The 23,468-nt window shown below is 44.3% G+C and overlaps 1 protein-coding gene across 1 annotated transcript; it reads right to left on the bottom strand.

Annotated features, from left to right (window-relative positions):
- Positions 1-80: 80 nt before the first annotated feature.
- On the bottom strand, positions 81-21,725 carry LOC131254343 (wall-associated receptor kinase 2-like). The gene is made up of 5 exons (XM_058255332.1): positions 21,570-21,725; positions 10,085-10,328; positions 2,715-3,434; positions 1,033-1,203; positions 81-124 (listed from the first exon to the last, which is right to left on the bottom strand). The coding sequence occupies exons 1-5, from the start codon at positions 21,723-21,725 to the stop codon at positions 81-83; spliced, it is 1,335 nt and encodes a 444-aa protein (XP_058111315.1).
- Positions 21,726-23,468: the final 1,743 nt, after the last annotated feature.

Genomic DNA, 23,468 nt, shown 5'->3' with positions numbered 1-23,468 from the left:
ATGATTTTAGGAGTTTTTGTTTGAGTGAATGGTTGATTTGGTAATTTTCGAGCTCGGGTCCCTATTGCCGTATCTCCCAGTTAGCAAATATACGATGTTTTATCCTCAGAAATCAAATAGAAATCTGATAGGAACAAGGCAAAATATAAATAAGACAAAAAGTTCAACAAAAATCTTTAAAAAAAAAACAAAAAAACAAAAAGACATTAAAAATTTCTCACTTTCTAGGCAGGTGAGTTAAGGCTATATATGTATGTTGTATTAAGTCTATATGTCTCCATCAAACCTAGCGAAGATGAAAGTAAAATTCTAACATCTGTAAACAGAAGTAAATATAAAATTTCACACAGTAATGCTGAGAAGCCATATGGACTGTAAACAGTGATATGAATCATCCAACTAGACCGTCCAATGATTGTGAAAAATGATCTGTGCCGTTGAAAACTCAGTGGACAGTGGACCATCTTGTTCAGTCCACCGATATTAATTCACACTGACGGCTGAACCACTTTCAAACATGCTTTGTATGATCCATCTCTGACAATAGCACATGACCTAATCTCTTGTCAAACCAACAAAATTTTGGAACTCATTGTCAAATAGTTGTAAAACTTAAATTAACTCGAACAATCCCCAACCTGGGGAATATATAGAAACCCTCCCAGCAGCATGAGAATCAGATCATGACAGGTTTTTTTTTTTTTTAATAGCAAAACAATGAGAGAATCCGAACGAAAGAGACAGAGAGTGACTGAGTCGAATGGAAATGTCCCTACATAAGATAAGACATGACATAATTGGATACATTCCCCATACAAAATAAAAAATGACATAAACATCAAATAGAAAAGTAAACCCCCAGTCAAGGGTTCAAGTATCCATAGGTGGTGAAATCCCACTATGGCGTGAGTGTGTGTAAAAAAAAAAAAAAATGTTTCCATAATTATTATTCTGCAGCTGAATTTACTCCCATTTTGCCCCGTGGATGAATGAGTTGTTGAACTATTATGGTAATTGGTATTAAGGGCTTACCCAGAACAACAGCCATCACTGTAAATTCATTTGTGTCTTTAATGCATTCTCTCCTACCATCGTGGAGTCCATGGTAACCCTTTCGACAGGAACAAGCATAATTTCCTGGCAGATTTATGCAATCATGTTGACAAAGTGTCTTCTGGTGATCCTCCTCACACTCGTTGATATCTACAAACCAGCCATTACAAGAACAAGTCAGCAATTCCATCACAGCTAGGCGTGGATCACTTTTTACAGCCTAGTTTAAAACATAAGTCTTTAAAGCCATTGATCAGATAGTTAGAATATATATCTCAATCGGTGTGATTTTTTCTGGGTGTTCCTCAAAGAGCGGATAGGACTGAATGTCTGGTCCAGATCACTGCTTGGGTTGTTCACTTGTCCAAACCACTTCATATTCGTAGTTTGGGACCCTTGCCCCAGGAAAGAATCATCGTGCCTTGGCACCCTCCAGCAGATGAGGAGCCCCTCTTGTAAACCAGTCCGTCAAGCTAATTATGAGAATAACTATTCTTAATGAGGTCAATTTGAGTCGTTTGGTAGGTTGTTAGATGTCTTCAATCTGATTGAGATCAAGGGTCTATCGATACCATTGACAGACCACTCGATGCTATTGAGAAAATTCGAAAATTATAGTTTGCTCACTGGATAATTTTAGACCGTGCTCCTTATTTCATTGACTGGTCTTCGATGGCTGTTGATGCCATTGAAGGTCTCATTGACGGTACGTACAGAACTGCGTAAGTGCATGATTTGTTTCTAATTCCAGTTGTGATAGTATATATATCAGATATAATTGGGATTATGATATTCTAAGTGAATTTTAAGACGTTCCTAAGGTGTTCCAGAGCAAAGTTAGGGTTTTGAGAAATGATTTTGGGGTTGTTTGGATTGGTAAGTCTATCAATCTCTTATAATATCATTTCATGGTGGATTGTTTATCGCTTTGTGCCATGGTTTTTTCGGAAGGCTTTTTCCACGTAAATTTGTTTGTTCTTTGTGTGTTTTTCTTGCGTTTGATTTTCTTTATTTGATTGAATTCAGGTTTGTTTCCGCGTCATCTACATCATGGTACATCTGATCTCCTATGTCCCAGTAGAGTATCACTAGAATGCATTTGCTTCTATTCCAGAAATTGATACCGTTGAGATCTAATGCATATAAATTGAATGCCCTTCCATTGACAAGATGGGCACCATCTTATGGACGTTCCTTACCTCGGAAGATTGGATTAATGGACCCAAGTTACAGTTAAGATCAATGATGGGACTTTGCATGGGATACTAATAGACTTAGGAAGGGATTATCATATCTTGGCACCCATAGGTCCTTACTCATGCCCTGCCACCAGTAGACTCATAAGAGTTTCAACATGAGGTCATGGGTTTTGAGTACCCATTGTGGTGAAATCCCACTGTGGTGTGGTGGTGTGAGTGCGTTTGTTAAAAAATAAAAATAAAATACCTTGGCACCCTCCAAGGAGATTAAGGATCCCCTAGTATCCTTGAGAGCAAGTCACATCCATGCTCAAACCATCCCTTAGGTCCTTACTCATGCCTCGGCAGTAGACTCACAAGAGTTTTAACACGAGGTCAAGAGTGTTTGAGTACTCATTGTGGTGAAATTTCACTGTATGTGGTGTGAGTGCGTGTGTATAAGAAAAAGAAAAAGAAAAATACCTAGGCACCCTCCAGGGAGATAAGGATTTCCTTGGTAACCTTCAGTGCAGTTGCACCGGTAACCGAGGCCGTTAGTCGAGTTGTAGCAGTGGCTATTCTCACTCATGCAAGCGTAGGTGACCGAGTCATTTTGTGCAATCTCACATGATTTATCTCCGATAGCCCAGTCAAGCACCACCGGAACGGTTGTGCTTCCATTCAAAAAATTTACATCGTTCAGATACGATGCTTGGAAGCTGAACGCATTTTGCTCCACCAGAAAAGCGAAGTCGCAGGGATTGAAATTCCAGACTTTGGTATGTTGAGACCGGCTAGAAAGATCCAGCTCAAAACTCTTCAAACCCTTTGGGATAGAGGTTTGGCAACATCCTATACCGGAGCAAGAGCCATGGATCACGCTCTTGGGGTCACTACAAAATGACATACAACCACTTGTGAAATTGGGGCCGTAGATGAAGCCGAGAGTATCACAACCGATGGCCATGAATTTGTTATGGGTTTCTGAGAAGGTGAAGGAGTTGCTTCCCAATTTCACCCAATTTTGGGAGTAGGATCCTAATTCTCCTGTCTTGTTGTAGCATTGGAAGCTTATATTGTTTGAAATTCTCATTAAGCCCAATGCTAGCAATATGTCGAGAACCTCAAGCTCGCCCGTGAATGGTTTGGGAGGTGAAAGTGTTGTTGCAGGAGATATTGAAGCTTCCTCCAATTTGGCAGCCACTGCCGATGCCAAACGGGTAGGGAATGCTAACGTTCCCACATTTGTGGGGGCAACCGGTCTTGCTTGTTACTGGAGCTTCTACTGTTGGAGCTTCTACTGTTGTTGCTAACCAGAAGAGCTGAACCAACAGATTACAAACCCATCTATCTCTCTCTCAAAATGTATATGTGGAGAGTAGGTGGGAGATGTCCCTATAAATAGGTCATACATCACTCAATCTTGGGCCATTGGTTGATGTGTGTGAGCCATCCTCAAGACATACTATAGTATGGATATGGCTTATTATTGGCACATCCCATAACCTAGAGATACCTACAAATGAACTACCTATGACCTCTTAGTACAATGATATGTGTATGTGAAATCCACTCTGGCCATTACACGTGCCATGCTATGTTACGACCAAGGCCAAAAGATTAGGTGCTAGAATCAGACCTACTTCTTCAACATTTGCATTATTAGAGGAAGACGAAAGTAGTTGATTTTTTATTATTATTATTATTATTATTATTATTATTATTATTATTATTATTATTTATTTTATTTTTTTCTCTAAGTTGTTTAGTTTAAGGGGGGTAGATTGTAACGACCTTGGAAATTTCTGTGCTAATCTTTCCTTAAGTAGTTGTTTTGGGGTAATTAGCGCTTTACTCGATTGCTTGTGAAATCCGCATCAATCACTTTAAATTGTATCTGCATGGCTCAAAACGTGTAGATTAGTGAGCGCTACGTTACTCTGAAATCTGGGATCCATCGCTAAATCCAGTTGTTCTGGGGAATTTTTGGAAGATCTGGATCGGACCTGGACCGCGCGTCGAAAGTCCGATGGCGATGATCTTAGGCTGTTGCGGTCACCGAGTTGGGCTTGATCTTCACCTCGAAAATCAAGTCGATCCGATGTTCTGGGTCGATTTGCTTGAGTTCGGAGTGAAGAGTGTGAGAACGGTTGGAATTTATTAAGCTTTTATTGAAATCGGAGTCGGTCGCTTGTGCGACGATTTTAAGCATTCTGACCGTTGGATTCTCGACCCAATTTCACCCTCCGATCAGGATGTTGGCCCGGGCATATCCTAGTGCTTGTGGACTGATCGAGTTTCCGTGACCGTTGAATTGAGTGTGGTCCGCCACGGCTGACCAAGAGCCGGTCGGTATGAAATCTCGGCTGACCTAGATCCATGGTCGGTGAGCTTAAGTCCGACCTTTCGTGGTTATAGGCCCACCGAAGTGCTTCGTTGGATCGAGAAAGGCTTACTTTGGTTATAACCTAAGTATACCTTGACCCTGGGGTTATTTCCATCATTTTAAGGCCTATATATAGTCCTTAAACCCTAGCTCTCATTTCCATACGATTTTCTCTAACCCTAGCTTGGAAAGAGAGTGGAAGAGAGAGAGAAAGTGAGAGAGATAAGTTGGTGAATCGTCTTGGTTTCTTCCTTGTTCTTCTTCATCTTCGAACCTTCACTTTGAATCGTTCTTCTGACGATTCCGAGTTCCTTTGGGGTAAGTTAACCTAACCCTAACTGTGTTAGAGCTTAGACTAGACTTGGTGTTGTTGTATCTCATTTCTATCCTTATTTTAGGGTATTCTAGCGCCGTTGACGAAGACAACTCGTCTAAATCAGCTCGGCGGTTCTTTCTTCGCTTAAGGTGCGGACTTTAAGTGTATAGGTTATGGTTTTCAAGGCTTTCAATCCCAGTTAGTGATTTATTCTCGTTATGGATGAGATTTCACATGCCAAATGTTATGTTTACATTGCTTTCCTGATATGCATGTGCTATATTGAGATTTGTGTATTCTATGTGTATTTATAAAGTACCGTATACGTATAAAATACGCACTTGTGTTTGCCATGATTATTTGTCATGTATGTATGCTAGATGCATGTATGACGACTCCTTGGTAAAAGGAATTGTCTAAGTGCATGTATTTCAACATGCGTCATGTATGTTGTTCCATGTATGCTAAGTGTTTGTAGAAATGCATGAATGATCTAAAGTGTAACTGATTACACTTGTTGCGGGCGTTGAGAAGTGATTCTCAATACTCCTATGGATGCGCATGTTTTCCTTTATGCAGTTACATTCCAAGTTATTTAAATTCAAGCATCTCCTATGCTTACATTTATGTTAAGTTGATATTCTTCAGATGTGTATGTACCATGATTTGAGTTGTTGATCCATTACTGCTTTACATTCCATATGAATATCTGTAGTTGTGTAAGGTGTTTGGGACTATGCCTTAGTCCAGGAAATCGGTAATTGACCCTATATACGTGGTTGAGATTGCTTTCGCCACGTAAGACGTATTAGACGAACCCGAGTCGTATTAGAGTTGTCGGCAGTGGTTTGGCCACGCGGAGTGTTTGCGCACTCTATGTCGCTCAATTCAACGTGCGCTCGTGCTAGTCGAGTTCGTCAAGTAACCCGATTGTCCGATGTATGTTAACCATGTATGGACGCTACTGCTTGAATCTAGGGTACCGAACTTACCAGTGAAATCCTATTAACTATGGTACTGATCCGCTAAGACTCATGAGCCGGACATGGTGGTATGGGACACCGTGGTCGAGCCGTCGGCCTACGCTGGGGTGACGAGCCTCCCGTAGTGACCGGTGAGCAACTAAACTCGTGAGCCGATTATGGTGGTATGGGACACTATATTTGTGCTGTCGGCCTACATTAATTGGTGTCGAGCCCTTTGTAGTGACCTCGAGCAGACCTGGATACCGCAAGGAGGTGACGAGCCGATCTGTGGTAGTAAGGGCATGAAAGGCGTGCATTGATTGGTGACGAGCCCTTTGCTACGACCTCAACTATATGATCGTATGAGATATCTAGGATTGACGACCCTAGTATGGATCACTGTTTGGATGGTGATATGAGGTATGTATCTTAGCTTCCCAATCTGTTGTGTGAAATGGACTAATAACAACTTGGTAATCATATCCATGCACCGCATTTGCATGTGCTTTGTAGATGTGGCGCACTTTGAGGCGATGTCATGCGTAACGTAAGATGAAGACGCCGAGGGTGTACGCGTGAGGGCACGCATCATATTGCATTCATCCTTGCATTAACAAGAATACTTAGGATTTAATTACTTATCTTGCTTTATCATTACTGTTTGATTGAACGATAACATGTTAACTAGTGCCTTATTGTTCCACCGAGTTGATCACTCACTCCCATGTTTGGCGGTGTTGCACACCCACCAGACTCTGTTAGGCCCTGATGTTGCGGATGTGGATGCGACGTCTGAGCAGAGCGGGAGCCGGATGATGACGAGGCCGCCTTCTCCTATATGCGTTTTGAGACGGGTTCTAGCGAGCCTCGCTCTGATGCGCGGGATTTTTTAAAAATATATTTTGGGATTTGAAATGATGTAACTTGATACTTAAATTTTGATAAATAACACTTTCACATGATCTGGATTGTATATGTAATTCAGGATTTACACTTGCACACATTTTACTATAAGTCTTCCGCTTGCTTTATTCACTTATCCCTGAATCATATCTGTGTTTTGGCTTAATCTATTCCATGTTTTATGCACTAACACAGTCAACATACATTCATCATTAAATATGTTGCATAAGTGATGTTTTGGAACTCGGGAGCCGAGTTATGCTCGACCCCGAATTTCGGGGCGTTTGATTTTCCCTTCATCTTGGTGGGACTCACCTTATGAAGGGGTTGGATGACATATAGACATAATGGTGGGTCCCAGGAAGGAATCAAAGCGTAAGCGTTTCCTCCCAACTTGTTCCTTGTGTTGTGGCCCACTCAAACCTTCAATCTGCCTTCATTCAGGAAGCCATCCAGAAGGAGCCTTAAAAGCTAAAAAGAAGGAGATGATACGTTGGGTGTTCTGGCCCACGGACTATTCAATTTTCGCAAGTTAGGGTTAGTTTTTAATTTTTTAATTTTTTAATTTTTAAAATTGTTTTATATAGAAATGTCTGATCGTCCTCAATCAAGGCACCATTTAGGGCGGGAGCGAATAGGTGTTACCCGGGTAACACCATAGTGGGTGTTAACCTCACCGTGGGGCTCACCTTAATGACTTGTTGTATATCCACGCCGCCCATCCGTTTTCAAGCCCATTTTAGGACATGATAAAATGAAGCAGATGCAAATCTCAAATGGACCACACTACAAGAAACAAAGTAGAAAATGATGCCCCACCATTAAAAACTACCCAGGGCCCACTTCCCTTTCACTGTAAAGTTTAATTTCCATCCAACCCGTTGAAAAGATCAAACAAACTTGTATAAAGGGAAAAATACAAATATCAGTTTAATTCAAAACTTTTGTGGTCTACAAAAAGTTTTTAATGGTCATTGACCACTTTTTCCGTGGTGTGGTCCACGAGACATTGTCATTGCCATAAATACTTGGCTACCATTGCACTCTCTGTAACTGGTGAACCAACTCTGATGAGGATTCATGTGATATGGTGCCCATTTTCCAAAATCCACTCATCCCTACAATCATCGTATTAGTGTCCAGCCATAGATACTGACAACTCGTCACTTCCACTTGTACCTTCATCAGATTCGGTAGTGTTGACTTCCCTTGAAGAAGCCTCTGAGTTCTCTTTTCTTTCCTTAGAATTTGTATAATCCTTCTTCATGTGCCTAAACATCTCATAGTTCCAGCACTTCAACTTTCCCTTGCCTAAGCCCTTGGATTTGGATCTCGATCGAGAAGATCTACTGTCTCACTCAGAATTTCGCCCCCTCCTAACCATTGCATCAATAGAGGCTCTCATGTCACCATTTTCTTTCTCATTGCCTTTCCTTGAAGGGCTAAGATAATGGTATCGACAGTAAGGATCGATCTATCGGTGCACAACAAATCCTTGAATGACTTATACGAAGTCGAGAGAGAATTCAATAGGATGTATACTTGATCATCATCTTTAATAGCTTCCTCCATATCTAGCAATTTGCAAATCATCTTATTAAAGTTGCTAATGTGGGCCTCAACATCAATCCCTCTACCATCTTCAGATTGAATAACTAAAGCTTTAAGTATAGGAGATTTTTAACAGATTTCTTTGCATAGATATCCTCTAACTTCGCCCATAAACTTGCTACAATTTTCTCTCTCATGACATTGTAAAGGACCTCATCTGTTAGGCACAATTGGATAAAGGTTCTCGCTTTCTTATCTATCTTGTTCCATTCATCATCTATCATAGATTCTGGGCGTTTCTCAAGGAGTGCATCATTCAATCCTTGCTGAGCTAGGAAACTGGTCATCATGACCTTTCAAAGTTTAAAATTATTTTTCCTGGAGTAGTTCTTAACATTGAACTTGGGATTAGATGCCATTGATACTAACCACGTTCATATCGGTGTTGGGGGGACCGCAGAAGCACACAGAGATGAATCAAGTGAAGTAAACTAATTATACCAAGCAAACACAACGCAAACACTCCAAATTTAACATGAAAAACCCTTACGGAAAAAACTACAGCACAAAGCGACAGAAAGCACTACGAAAGCAAAAATTACAAGAGATAGAGAGAATACTCGATTCGAACAAGCCTCGAATCTCCCTTTACAAGCCCTTTAAAACCCTAGTGATGAATTAGAAAACCTTAGATACCTCCCAATCCCGATTACACCTAAATATCCTTTAGGAGAGTCCCAATCAAAATCGGAAACAAATCCCATAAATCTGCGTAAATCTGTGCAGAATCGTTCGATGACATCGAACACACTTCGTTGTCATTGAAACATAACATCAAGCTAAAAACTTCAGCTCGATTGGACTCGAACTCAGTTTCGAACCGAGTCGAATTAAGCTTTTTCGAGTCGAGATGAGTGAGTTAACCGAGCTAACTCAGTTCGTGTACTGCTCTATCTCTATGCACACCATGTTATTGATGTGAAATCCATTCTATCCATCAAGTGTGCTCCTCGCTAGGTCTGGGGTATAAAAATCAGTCAAGTCTACGACTCAAGTGGGCCACACCATAGGAAAAAATGAAAATGGACACCAACCATAGGTATATGTGTGGGGGCCACCTTTCATCAAACCCGTTCATAAGGTGTCGCTTAGAAGAATAAAGGCAAAATTCCAAAAATCAGCCTCATCAAACACTCAGATGGGCCACGCTGCTCAAAAGTGGAGTTTTTAGGATGAATTTTTCAAATTTTTTTTTTTTTTCATTGGTATGGCTCGTGTGATATTTTTATTAAGATGATCAGTTGTATTTACAGATAACATAGGGGCTCTCACGATAGACAGAGTTGATTTCACACAGCTTATTTCCCACAAAAGACCCTAGTTCCACGTAAATTGTACACGTAAAGAGAACTGTAGCTGTCAACGGGTCAGGTTTGGGCCGAGCCAAGGTCCGTCTAATCCCAACTCACAAAGCAAATGTTGACGGATAGAAACATTTCATGCCACACCGGACTAAGGGTCTATTGTCGATTAGACCAAACATTTCAACTATTAAAATATCACAAATCCAACTTCTAAGGTAAATAAACTACATCCGTAAAACAAACAAAGTAAATAAACTCTGTCAAAAATCAAAAGTAAATAAACCACGTCCACATATAGACAAATAAAACTTTTCTTTATTCAATAACTCTATATGATGAATGCCTTTGTGGCGTGTAACTAAAGTAACCTTGTCCATAATAGTTACCCACTCCACCACCTCCACCTTCATCGCCAGAATCATCATTTGGTTCTTTTTTTATGGCTTCAACCACAGGAGAACTTTGGGCAGACTCCGAGATGGAGGTGTCCAAAAGATGGTCATTTACTTCCGTTGAATCAGATGGTGGGGATACATTTCCATCGTCCTCATTCATAGATTCAACAAGTTTTTTCAGCCACTTTTTATGATCCGAATTGTACAGGATTCCCAACTACCTATAAAATGATATGAGACTTTTAAGAAACTTTGATGATTTACTCGTGCCTACTTCAACATCATGTTGTCTCGGAAGGGGAGGATGTTATTGTCTTGTCTTGGATGTCATTTTCAAGCTTTCTTTTATGGCCTCTTTATAATATTGTTCCTCTTGTTCCCTTAAAATTCTCTTTTGTTCTTCTTCTATATTAATTGTGGAGGGCTTGGAGGCAGTTCCTCTACTTAACCCTTCTTCATTTATAATAGGTCTACTTTTATATCTTCTGTGGTTGGTTGTATTGGTTGTAATTGTAGGGGGAGGGTGGAGAAAGTCTTTGTATTTGAGTCAAGAATGGCTTGAAATAACCCTTCTTGCTTGTCACTCTCCTCTTCCTTGAACTCTTCATCAATAGAGTTCCCTTTCCCCTAGATCGAATGCAACCAATCTTATGTACAAATGAGTGCTTCAACTAATTCTGGTGTAAGTGAGCTTTGATACTTGTTCACGACCTTACTCCCCATACTAAAAGCAGGTTATAAAGCCATGGTTGAAATTGGAATTGATAATATATCTCGTGCCATTAACGAGAGCATAAGGTATTTTGAATCATGAGATTTCATCTTCCATCAGTCTAAAACATCAAACTCTTTGCCTTTGTCCTTTATAAGTCGCTCATTGAGATAGTTTTCAAGTTCTGATTGGGTTGTCTACATTTGAGTCTCAACCTGTACCAGGAACATCTTTCATGCAATTGTTGCAGGTATTGTCTCATCTTGCTTGTCACTCTCATTTTCCTCAAACTCCTCATTAACAAAGTTCCCTTTTCCCCATATTGGACGCAACCAATCCCGTGTACAAATGAGTGCTTCAACCGATTCTGGTGTAAGTGAGCTTCGATACTTGTTTACGACCCTACTCCTCATACTAAAAACAGCTTCTGAAGCCACAGTTGAAATTAGAATTGATAATATGTCTCGTGCCATTAACGAGAGCACAAGGTATTATGAATCATGAGATTTCGACTTCTATCAGTCCAAAACATCAAATTCTTCGCCTTTGTACTTTACAAGTGGATCCTTAAAAACCATCAAGTTCTGTTTGAGTTGTCTGCGTTTGAGTCTCAACCTGTGCCAAGAAAGATATGAAATCATCAATCGTGTTTCATTGTTCATCAATAGTTGAACTAGAACCCACTTGAGGAGTACACGGGCTTACAGCTGGTCTTTTATGGTGCCTAAAGTTTGTACATAGAAATTTTATAAATCATCAACTGCATCACAAATCTTATCGACCTCAGTGACACTATTCTCACCATACAACTTATTAAAGATGAATATAACCATGAATATGTTATATTGAGGATCAAGAACGACTGCAACACCCATTACCAAACTACACTTAGACTAATACTTATCAAACTTTAACGCATACCCATGGTCATTAATTGTAAAAATTTGGTCCACTACGCTCTCCACATACCTCCTATCAGTAAGACTAGTCCGTCCACGGCCCAAACGTCCCCTACTGGCCACTTGATCCGTCAGGTGATTTCTCGATCAACTCTGCCTGGGTTTCATGCAGATCTCCTAGTCCGATCGTGAGCTGGAGCTCCAGAGTGTGGTCCCCTCATCTCTCGCCTAAGATCTCCATGCTGGTTTAGAGGATTCTCATGGGTGGAGTTAGCAGTCTAGTCCAGAGGAGTACATCTTGGATTGCGCTGTGTCTGCTACGACGGAGTGGCGTCCCAGGGGCCTACTGTCGAGTCCATCTGCCATCTGTTCTTGCTTAGCGCTAGGGCTTCATTGTTATAGTCCCATTTCATCACTATTTTCAGGAGGCCTGCTCTGGGTGGAGCCTCAGTTGAGGATAGGCTGGACCGCTTGTGGCGTGGCCCTTATCCGAGGGGCTGGGCAGGGTTCATGTATAAAATGATTCCCTGTTTAATCATTTGAGAACTGTGGAGAGGCAGAAACCTTGTGAAATTCAAAGGCAACCACCCCTTAATCCAGGCCCAGGCCTCCTAGGTTAGAGGGTGGATCCATGCTATCTTGAACCGGTGGTGTCCTTAGCTTCCTCCTATGGGGTCTGATAGCCGGACCCTTTCAGCGTCGGGGCTGTAGCCAGGCTCGTCTTGCCCCCTGCAAGAGAGGCGCAGGTGATTAAGTGGGTTAAACCCCCTTTGGGATGGGTTAAGATGAATGTCGACGGGTTTGGCAAGGGGAGGTGGGATCTGCAGAGGGGAGAGAGGCGAGGTCCTGTTCGGCTTCACTACGGGCTATGGGATGGCTTCTAACGTCAGAGCAAAAATTAGGGTCATCCACGACGGGCTATTTCATTGTCTCAGAAAGGGATTTGCCAAAATCATCATTGAATCTGATTCATTGCTGGTGATTAATCTCATTTCTGGGAGTTTTCACCCAGGCTGGAAGTGGAAATACTGGCTATCCAAGATTAAGGGGTTGCAGATCAAAGGGAAGTGAAGTTTCAGCATATCCTTCGGGAGGGCAATGGGCCAACAGACAAGCTGGCCAGAATGGGCAGCGGGTCTTAGACTTCAGCCATCTTCCATGCAATCACTGACCTCCTAAGGGAGGTTAGGGGCCTAATCTTCCTTGACAGGGTGGGCCTGGGGGCGCTCAGGTGCTAGCCCCGGGTCCTCCCGTATCTGCCATCCACATCTATGGAGGTTTTTTTTTTTCTTCTCTTTTCTAGCATTATGATAGGTTATGGCCAGGTTCTTTTCTTCCTGCCAAACCCGAATGTAAAGAGCCCATGTAAAGCTTCTTTGTGATATGAAATCAGCTAAGTTTCAAAAAAATAATAATAAAATAAGGTCCATTAGAGCCCAGATGAACTATTAAAAGTTGTCATAAAGTGATCACGAGTTGTGAATATCCATGGCCATTGGAGCCCAGATGGCCCACCAAAAGTGGCCACAATGTGATCACAAGCTGTAAATCTCCTTGGCTTTCCAAGCAAACTTCTTCATCTTAGCTCAGATTGAGTCAACTCGACACCCGTATGTACTTCACACTCTCTTATATTCTCGATCATTAGCTCGATTATTTTAAGCCCACCTTGTATAATCAAGTTTAGGATGTGGGCACAACACCCAACATGAAATATTTTTCCACTGAAATATGAGTCACTGGTGGGCCTAAACTGGTTCCGCAAAATCCTTATCACGTTATCATTTGTAGAGACATTGTCTAAAGTTATCGAGGAGATTTTCTTTTCAATTCCCCACTCCACAAGACATTTATACATGCAGTCTAAAATCATTAATCCAGTGTGAGGAGGCATAAGATAAAGAAAGTTTATGATTATCTTGTAGAGCCTCCATTCGGCATCAACGTAGTGGATCGCCGAATCCGGCGTCGCGCCTCCGTAGAACCCCATTCTCGGCTCCCGGCACCCATTCACCAGGTTCCGATCCTGAGATACTACAAGGAGGATTTATAATCATCAGTCTGATTCATAATGAGCATAACCAACAGCATAACCCACGAACAATAACCACAAGAACACCACCACAAAATTCACTATGATAAAAAACTTTTGAGTACAATGCGTCTGAAAAGGGGAAAATACAATATAACGAAAGTAACAAAACTCCAGAAGCTCGGCTACACGCTCAAACTATGGCGAGACTATGGCTGCGACTGCGTCCTGGCGTCACTTGCACGCATCAATCGTGCATAAGCTTATAGAAAGCTTAGAGGGTGGTGTAAGTGTGTGCGCAATATAAGCGTGCTCAGAATGCAAGGTCAGAGTAATGCGGAATCATGCTGATGAGTACATGAATGCAATCAGCCGTACCAAGGCTATGCGGTGCAAGATATGAATGTTATCGGCCATATCACGGCCATGCGATGCGAGATGCAACTCAAGCATGCCAATCCTCATCATATATTAGTACAGTTCTCATTTTGGATACTCACTAGGGTTTAGTACACTCCAAATGACACTATCGCTCTCCCATCCGCATAGTCCAAGTGAGCGTAAGAAACCTCACTATCCGCCTAGTCAATAGTCTGTCAATACCTATCCGGCATGTCGATAGCAGACCTATTCACGAGCTAGTCAAATTCAGCCTAGTATTGTCCCCTACCATCGGGCGAGTAAGGCCACACCCCTTTCCAACCGACCACGACACAGTGGGAGACGCGGCCTCCTGGTATTCGGCCCTCGTGCCCTCATATATCCACTTGGTCTCGACGTTGGAGTAATCCTCTAGTATCACCGGGTTTAAGGATTTTCACCTAGGGGCATCGATGGCGCCCGTATGCTATAACCAAACATTTTCGGTATCCAATCCAGCCACCCACGATGTGTCTGTGGAGGCTTTGGCCCTGATGTCGCTAGGGCATACAATGATCACACAAATGCAAGTGCATGAATCACCCTACCAAATATGCAACAATCCTATGCGCGCCGCGCGCTTATGTAAGGCAACTCCACCTATCAGGGAGCCCATAAACAATCCGCCCAAAGGCATATGCTATGATCAGTCACTTCTTATATCAGGCATATATATGATGCATATGATCATGAATCATGGATCTATACTAAACATGTATAAAGAGATGGGCTCTGTGTATAACGGAGATGGGCCTAGACGGCCTACTTACTACAAGTATGGGCCTATCAGTGGGCCTTAGGGAGAGTTATAATGCGGACATTTAACCAACATTATCCATTCAATGTGGACGTCAAACCATCATTGCTCCCAAGGCGTAGCCCACTACAATAGTCAACACATGAACCATGGTAGAATCACGTTGTAATGGACCTCATGTACAACCCATTGGGCCTCGACCCATGGGCCTTCAATACATCAAATGGGCCTCAAACCATGGTCTCATATATATCAAAGTGGGCCTTAGTGGGCAATTATGAATACATCAAGATGGGCCTTAATTAATGGCCTTATACAAATCAAAGTGGGCCTCAATGGACGGCCCATAAATACATCAAAATAGGCCTAGTCACATGGGCCTCATATGGCAGCCCATGATTGGCAAAATTAGAAGGACAGAGGATCCGACACACTCATCACGTTGGACTTGCCTAGGGTGGCCCATATTTGGGGCACATAAATAGGGTGGACCCCACAAAATAAATGAACAGTGTGGATACAAAACATACATTAGTGGGTCCCGTGTGGGCCCACCATAAATGTTTTTTTCCATCCAATATGTGGATAAGGTCACATAGACCCTGGGGCCACTGTACTATTTATTTGCCATCCAACGGTTCATAAGGTCACATGGACCAAGGGGGTAGGGCCCACTGTAATATTTATTTGCCTCCAATCTATTCATGAAGTCAAGTGGACTAGGGCCCATCATAATGTTTATTTGCATCCAGACCGTTAATAGGGTCACGTGGACCAAGGGGTCCACTGGAATGTTTATTTGCCACCTAAACCGTTCATAGGGTCACGGTCAGGGGCCCACCGCAGTGTGGTTCGCAAATCCAGCCCACCCATTATGTGTGTCCCACTTGGCTAAGCGTTCAAACCAAGTTTCAGCCGCATCCAAATTTCAGGTAGGCCCCACCAAGTGTTTTTATTTGTTTAGGCATGTCTTCATATGATTTTAACTGGTGTGACCCACCTGAGTTCCGGATCAGATTGGACTTTGAAATCCACATATAACATGGGCGATGAAGGGAATCTAACGGACAGATTGGCACTCATACATCATGCTGGGCCCCACACAGCTCAACGTCTAGCTCCTCTCTCTTTTTTTTTATTTGGCGATTTCTTGGGGTTTTGCATAGGTGGGGCCCGCATCTGGGAAATCGGGCCCCGCCATTGATTTCCATGTCCCCATACACACCATCAAGCCCAATATTGGGCAAGTTTTTGCATACCCAATTATCCGGCGGTATTTCAATGGTAGAAACACAATTTGCTATACAATGGTCCACCCAATGATCAGATTGGTCTCAAATTTTGGCTCAACGCCTAAAATGATTCGAGGAAGAGGATGGACGGCTTGGATTATAAACATTCATCAACGTGGGGCTTGGATGAGTAGCCCACCTCAATCTTTAAAAAGCTAGATTTTTTTTTGTGATTGCTGTCAGTACACGCCCACGTCAGTACACGCCTCCATGCTAGCTACACTCGTCCAGCGTCCAGGGACGCTAGACGGTCATGGATAAATACTGCATCATAGTGGGTCCCACATACACGTGGCCCACCTATTCAAATCAACATAATATTTGTGCTTTTCCATCATCCAGGTCAGACCCACTGGATGGGATGGATGAAGCAGATGAACGGCATTGATAGAATACTTCCATCATGGTGGGTCCACGATCGTTGTTGATCAAGTGGACCACACCCATAACAAGAGAGAGAGAGAGAGACGATGAGATAGAGGGACCCCGCCACTATGGGCCCCTCTTGATACATCACATACATCACAACGGGTCCCACCAACATGTGGACCAAAAAAAAAAAGATTTAACGGTGGATCGCCCACCTCTAAGCCTCCTCCTTGCTCCCTTGGCCTCAAATGTTCCTTGCCTTTGCCTTGGACGGTGGATGATGGGGTTTGGATGGTTGAGATGGAAGATGAGAAGGTGTAGATGGAAGATGAGAAGGTGGACCACACTTGGGAGGGAGAGGGAAGCTTGGACGTATGGAGTGTCTTGGGTTGCTTGGGAGAGAGCTTAAGAAAATGGAATAAAGGAATAAAATAAGAAAAAGAATGGATGGGATGGGGTGGTTTGAAAAATGGATAAAAGAGGGATGGTTTAGTTTGAAAATTTTAAGGAAGGAATGGTGAGGGAGAGAAAGGTTTGACTTGTGGGAAAAGGAGCAGTGGGGTAGTTGTACTTGGATAAGGGATGCATTTATGGTTGATTGATGAGACTTGTTGTAGAGATTTTCTCGAGATTCAAAGAGATGGGGTTAGCGCTCTCAAATCTTAGCCTGGCGCTCCCAAGACGCCTCATCAACAGAATGGTGACCCCACTGAATCTTCACCAAGGGAATGACCTTGGTCTAGAGGATCTGCTCCTTCCGATAAGGATACGAACTGGCTACTCAATGTAAGAAGCATCCTCACGAACCTCCAGTGACTGCCAATCAATGACTGGAACGATGTCTGACCCGCACTTCCTCAGCATAGATACATGGAAAACATCGTGGACGCCAGACAACTGAGATGGCAAGACAAGCCGATAGGCCACAACGCCAACACGCCTAGTGATCTCGAAATGTCCTATGAATCTCGGGGCAAGCTTGCCCTTTGCTCCAAATCGAATTATGCCCTTCATGGTTGAGACGTTGAGATACACTCTGTCCCCAACTGCAAACTCCAAGGGACAATGCTGGTAATCAGCAAAACTCTTCTGCCGGCTTTGAACTGTGCGCATCCTATGCCCGATGATATCGATAACCTCTGATGTCCACTACACAAACTTGGGACCTAGGAGACGCCGCTCTCAACCTCGGTCTAACAACTCGGAGATCTGCACGGTCCGCCATACAATGCCTCAAAAGGAACCATGCCAATGGTCGCTTGATAGTTATTGTATACGAATTTAGCCAATCACGGATGCTCATCCTAGCTACCCCAAGTCAATCACGCAGCCCAAAGCATATCCTCAAGGATTTGGTTGACCCTTTCGGTCCGGCCATCCGTCTGCGGAGTACGCGGTGCTGAGCTGCAAATCGGTGCCCATAACTCTCGAAAACTCCTCCAGGCGAGACTTGAACCTCGGATCTTGGTCGAAACGATCGAGATCGGAACGCTGTGGAGTCTCACAATCTCCTCAACGAATAGCCTCGCAAGCCGATCCAAAGGCCAAGTCGCACGAATAGCAAGGAAATGTGCCGACTTCGTCAGACAATCGACGATGACCCAGATGGAGTCATGACCGCGCTAAGTCCTCGGCAAACCCATAATAAAATCTGTAGATACGTGCTCCCACTTCCACGTCGGGACGCTCAACGGCTGCAATAGACCAAGGAGTCTCTGATGATCGGCCTTGATACACTGGCATGTGTCACACTCGGCCACAAAACTAGCAATCTGACACTTTATCCCTGCCCAAAAATACTGTCTCCTCATATCACGATACATCTTCGTCGAACTAGGGTAGATAGAAAACTGTGATCGATGTGTCTCGGTCATAAGATCTCTGCGCAACTCGGGAATATCTGGGACACATAATCGGCCTTTGAAGCGAAGTCCACCATTAGCACCAATCTGCCAATCTGTCTGACTCTCAGATGCTGCCTCTGCTCGATAATCCTGTAACGACTCATCTGTCTGCTGAGCCTCGATCACTCTTGTGACAAGAGAGGGTTGAATCGACAGGCTCGATAGCTGAACGATAGAAGACTGTAGACCAAAATCAAAGTCGTACTCTGCTATATCCTTGAGCATCCTCCACTCTTGAATCATCATATGTGCCACCAGCCTCGTGACTGACGGCTGAGGGTATCCGCAACCACATTCACCTTGCCTGAGTGGTACTGGAGATCAAAATCATAGTCCTTCAGGAGCTCCATCCAATGCCTCTGCCTCATGTTCAACTTGAACTGAGAGAATAGATACTTCAAGCTCTTGTGCTCAGAGAAGAGCTCGAACCTGACCCCATAGAGATAGCGTCTCCACACTTTCAGTGCGAAGACGACTGCTGCCAGCTCCAAATCATGCGTGGGCTAGTTCAGCTCATGGACCTTGAGGTGACGAGATCACGAAGGCTACGAGGCATGCGGTCTTTGTATAAGGACAACACCTAAACCAATACGCGAAGCATTGGTAAATACAACAAATCCATCACTTCCAGAGGAAGAGTGAGGACAGGAGCGGACGTCGGACGGTCCTTCAACTCCATAAATGCTCACTCACAAGGCGTCACTCCAAATAAACTCTGCACCCTTCCGAGTCAACCTAGTCAACGGGGATGCAATACGGGAGAATCTCTCAATAAAACGTCGATAGTATCCCGCTAAACCAAGGAAACTGCGGATCTCGGACGCGATCGTGGGCTGACCTCACCGACACTGCCTTAACCTTCGAGAGGTCCACTGCGACACCCTCCTTCGTTACCACGTGACCGAGGAATCTCACCTCCTACCAGAACTCGCACTTCTCCACCTTCGCATAAAGCTGGTGGGCACGGAGGGTCCGCAAAGCGATCTCAGATGTTGCATATGATCCTCACGGGTCCTCGAATATATTAGAATATCGTCGATGAAGACTACAACAAACTGATCGAGATATGGACGGAAGACCTCATTCATTAACTACATAAAGACCGCGGGTGCATTGGTCAGTCCGAAGGACATGACCTGAAACTCAAAATGACCATAACACGTCCTGAAGGATATCTTCGGGATGTCCTCCTCTCGGACATGAATCTGATGATAACCGGAACGCAGGTCAATCTTCGAAAAGAACCTGTACCCTGCAGCTGATCAAACAAATCATCTATCCTCGGGAGCGGGTACTTGTTCTTGATTGTGACCGGTTGAGCTCGTGGTAATCCACGCAGAGCCTCAACGAGCCATCCTTCTTCCTGATGAAGAGTACCGGCGCTCCCTACGGTGAACTGCTCGGATGAATGAATCTCAATTCACGCAACTCGTCCAACTGCCGCTGCAACTCACATAACTTAATCGGTGTCATACGGTACGGGGCCTTCGAGATAGGCGCGGTACTGAGCACAAGGTCTATCTGGAACTCAATATGACGGCGTGGTGACAATCTCAAAATCTCCTAAAACACATTGGGGAAATCACAAACAACCGGCCACTGATCAATACAAATGGTAATAGGCTCCTCGACAGCGCACGACATCAAGCAAGATAACGGCTTTCCTCGGGGCTCTGTAATGAACTGTAACTGCGGCAAGCCTGGTATAGAGAATGTGACAGTCCTCGCGGAACAATCCAACATAGCGTGGTACTCGGTAAGCCAATTCATACTTAGGATGACGTTGAAATCTAACATCGGCATCACAAATAAATCGACGAACAAAAAGATATCACTAACCAAAACCGGGTAAGATGAACAGAAATGGCCCAATAATGTGGTCTTTCCCATGGGCGTCGACATGGTTAACCCCCGCTAGCAGACTCTGTCGGTAATCCAGTCGAATGACAAAAATCCTCGGACATGAATGAATGCGATGCATCAGAATCAAACAGTACACGTGCGATACATGCGGAGACGGAAAGAATACCCTCAATAACTCCTTCAGATGACTACGGATCCTGCTAAGCCGTGTAGAACCTAGCCTGAGCTGGCTGGGGAGGTGTCTGTCCCCTCTGAGGTCCCTGATGCTGCTGCTGCCTCTGCGGTAGCCTGTACTGCTGTCTCTTCTGCTGCTGGGGCCTCGGCGACAGAGGTGGCTGCAGTCGCTGCTGATGGGGTCGGTGCTATGCTGGAGGCTGCTGATGAGGTCACTGCTGTGCTGGAGGTTGTTGTGGCCCTCTCGACTGCTACACTATCCCACTACATCCAAAACAAGCCCTTGTAAACGACTGCCGAGGTGGCGCTGGAGGTACTGCCGATGCTCTAGCAGTGGGTGACTCCTGACCTCGTGGTCGTCGATGTCCTTGGGAGCTACCGGAGGGGCTTGCCTCTTTCAGTCGACCCTCTTCTCGATCTCGGTCGCTCTGTGAGCCGGCCCACTCAGTCTCATAAATCTGGGTCCTCCGCACTACTGCCTGAAAGGCCGAGAGCTCATGTCCAATCACACGGCCTCGAAGACCGTAACGTAAGCCGTTCTCAAAACGGCGGGCCTTCTGTCCCTCATTATCAACCATATATGGCTCGAACCTTGATAGCGCCACAAAACGGGCTGCGTACTACGCTACGGTCATGTCCCTCTGCACTAGAGTCTCAAACTTTAGTGCTCTCTGACGTCGGATATGGTCAGGAAAGTACTGCTCCTCGAATTGATCAATAAAGTCCTCCCATGTTCAGACATAGTTAGGTCCTGCAATGCGAGTAACGAAGGTCCACCGGTGCTCGGCCTCTCCTGGAAAAGAAACACCGCCAATCGGACTCGCTACTCGGTAGTACATGACATGGTATCGAAGATCTTCTCCACATCGGAGCGCCACCTCTCTGCTGCAGTTCGCCTTGGAAACGCGGAGGATCGAGCTATCGGAACTCTCGAAGAAGGGCACTCGGGCTCTCCTGCTCGGCCTGGGCGCCTGCCTTGCCCCTAAAGTACAGCCGTCACAGCCTGCAACATCTGTTGTAGCTGCGAGGCACTCACAGGCACAGTCAGATCCGCACCGGCCTCAGGTGGAGGAACGACATCCTCAGGCAGGGGAGAAGGGATCTCTGACGGTAGAACAGGAGGTGCTAGCGGTAAAGCTGGAGCCTCAGGTGGTGGAGCGGGGTGCGCTTGGGTCCCTCTCCTAGGTGGCATGTCCTATAGGAAAGAACAATAACGTCAATCATCCTTGAGAATCGTACGTTAGGGAACTCAATCGGAAGGTTTCGCACTCGGAACCTAACCGCCTTAAACTCATAACAAACATGTGATGCTGTTCTTGGTTATTCCCAAGTTATGCTCGATCCAACTTTTGTCACACCCCAAACTCAGAAATCGGGCTTACAAAATTCTCGATCTCCGAATCCGGCGCCGATAGCTCTGTAGTACCCCATTCTCGGCTTCGGCACCATATGTCAGGTTCCGACCCTTGGATTCTACAAGGAAGATTTATAATCATCGATCGATTCATAATGAGCATAAGAAAAAGCATAACCCACGAACAATAACCACAAGAACACCACCACAAAATCCACTATGTCAAAAACTTTTGAGTACAATGCGTCGAAAGGAAAATACAATGTAACGAAAGTAATAAAACTCCAGAACTCGGCCGCACGCTCCAACTACGGCGAGACTATGGTTGCATCGTCTTGGCGTCACCTTCACGTATCAATCGTGCATAAGCATATAGAAAGCTTAGAGGGTGGTGTAAGTGTGTGCACAATATAAGTGTGCTCGAGAATGTAAGGTTAGAGTAATGCGGAATCATGGTGATGAGTACATGAATGCAATCAGCGTACAAGGCCATGCGGTGCAAGATATGAATGCTATCGGCCATAACACGATCATGTGATGCGAGATGCAACTCAAGCACGCCAATCCTCATCATATATCAATACAATTCTCATTATGGATAATCACCGGGGTTTAATACACTCCAAATGGCATTGTCGCTCTCCTAGCAGACAACCCAAGTGAGTGTAAGAAACCTCACTATCGCTTGGCCAATAGTCTGCCAATATCTATCCAGTACGTCAATAGCGGACCCATTCACGAGCTGGTCAAACTCAGCCTAGCAATGTCCCTACCCTCGGGCGAGTAAGGCTACACCCCTTTCCAACCGACCAGGACACAGTGGGAGACGCGACCTCCTAGTATTCGGCCCTTGTGCGCTCATGTATCCACTTGGTATCAACATTGGAGTCATCCTCTGACACCATCGGGTTTAGGGATTTTCACCCAGGGACATCTATGGCCCCTCGATGCTTAGTAATAATATTTCGGTGTCCAATCCGACCACCCACGATGTGTCTGTGGAGGCTATGGCCTTGATGTCAGTAGGACATACAGTAATCACAATACACAAATGCAAGTGCATGAATCACCTTACCAAACATGCAACAATCTTGCGCGCGCCGCGCGCTTATGTAGGGCAACTCCGCCTATCAGGGAGCCCATAAACAATCCACCCAAAGGCATATGCTATGATCAGTCACTTCTCATATCAGGCATACATATGATGCGTATGATCATGAATCATGGATTTATACTAAACATGTATAAAGAGATGAGCTCTATGTATAACGGAGATGGGCCTAGACGGCCTACTTAGTACAAGTATGGGCCTATCAGTGAGCCTTAGGGAGAGTTATAGTGTAGACATTTAACCAACATTATCCATTCAATGCGAACGTCAAACCATCATTGCTCCCAAGGCGAAGCCCACTACAATAGTCAACACATGAACCATGGTAGAATCACGTTGTAATGGACCTCATGTACAACCCATTGGGCCTCGACCCATGGGCCTTCAATACATCAAATGGGCCTCAAACCATGGTCTCATATATATCAAAGTGGGCCTTAGTGGGCGACCATGAATACATTAAGATGGGC

Source organism: Magnolia sinica, chromosome 8 (genome assembly GCF_029962835.1).
Source record: "Magnolia sinica isolate HGM2019 chromosome 8, MsV1, whole genome shotgun sequence".
Lineage (NCBI taxonomy): Eukaryota > Viridiplantae > Streptophyta > Magnoliopsida > Magnoliales > Magnoliaceae > Magnolia > Magnolia sinica.
The sequence above is the reverse complement of the archived record's forward strand: the minus strand, read 5'-3'. Positions and strand labels throughout refer to the sequence as shown.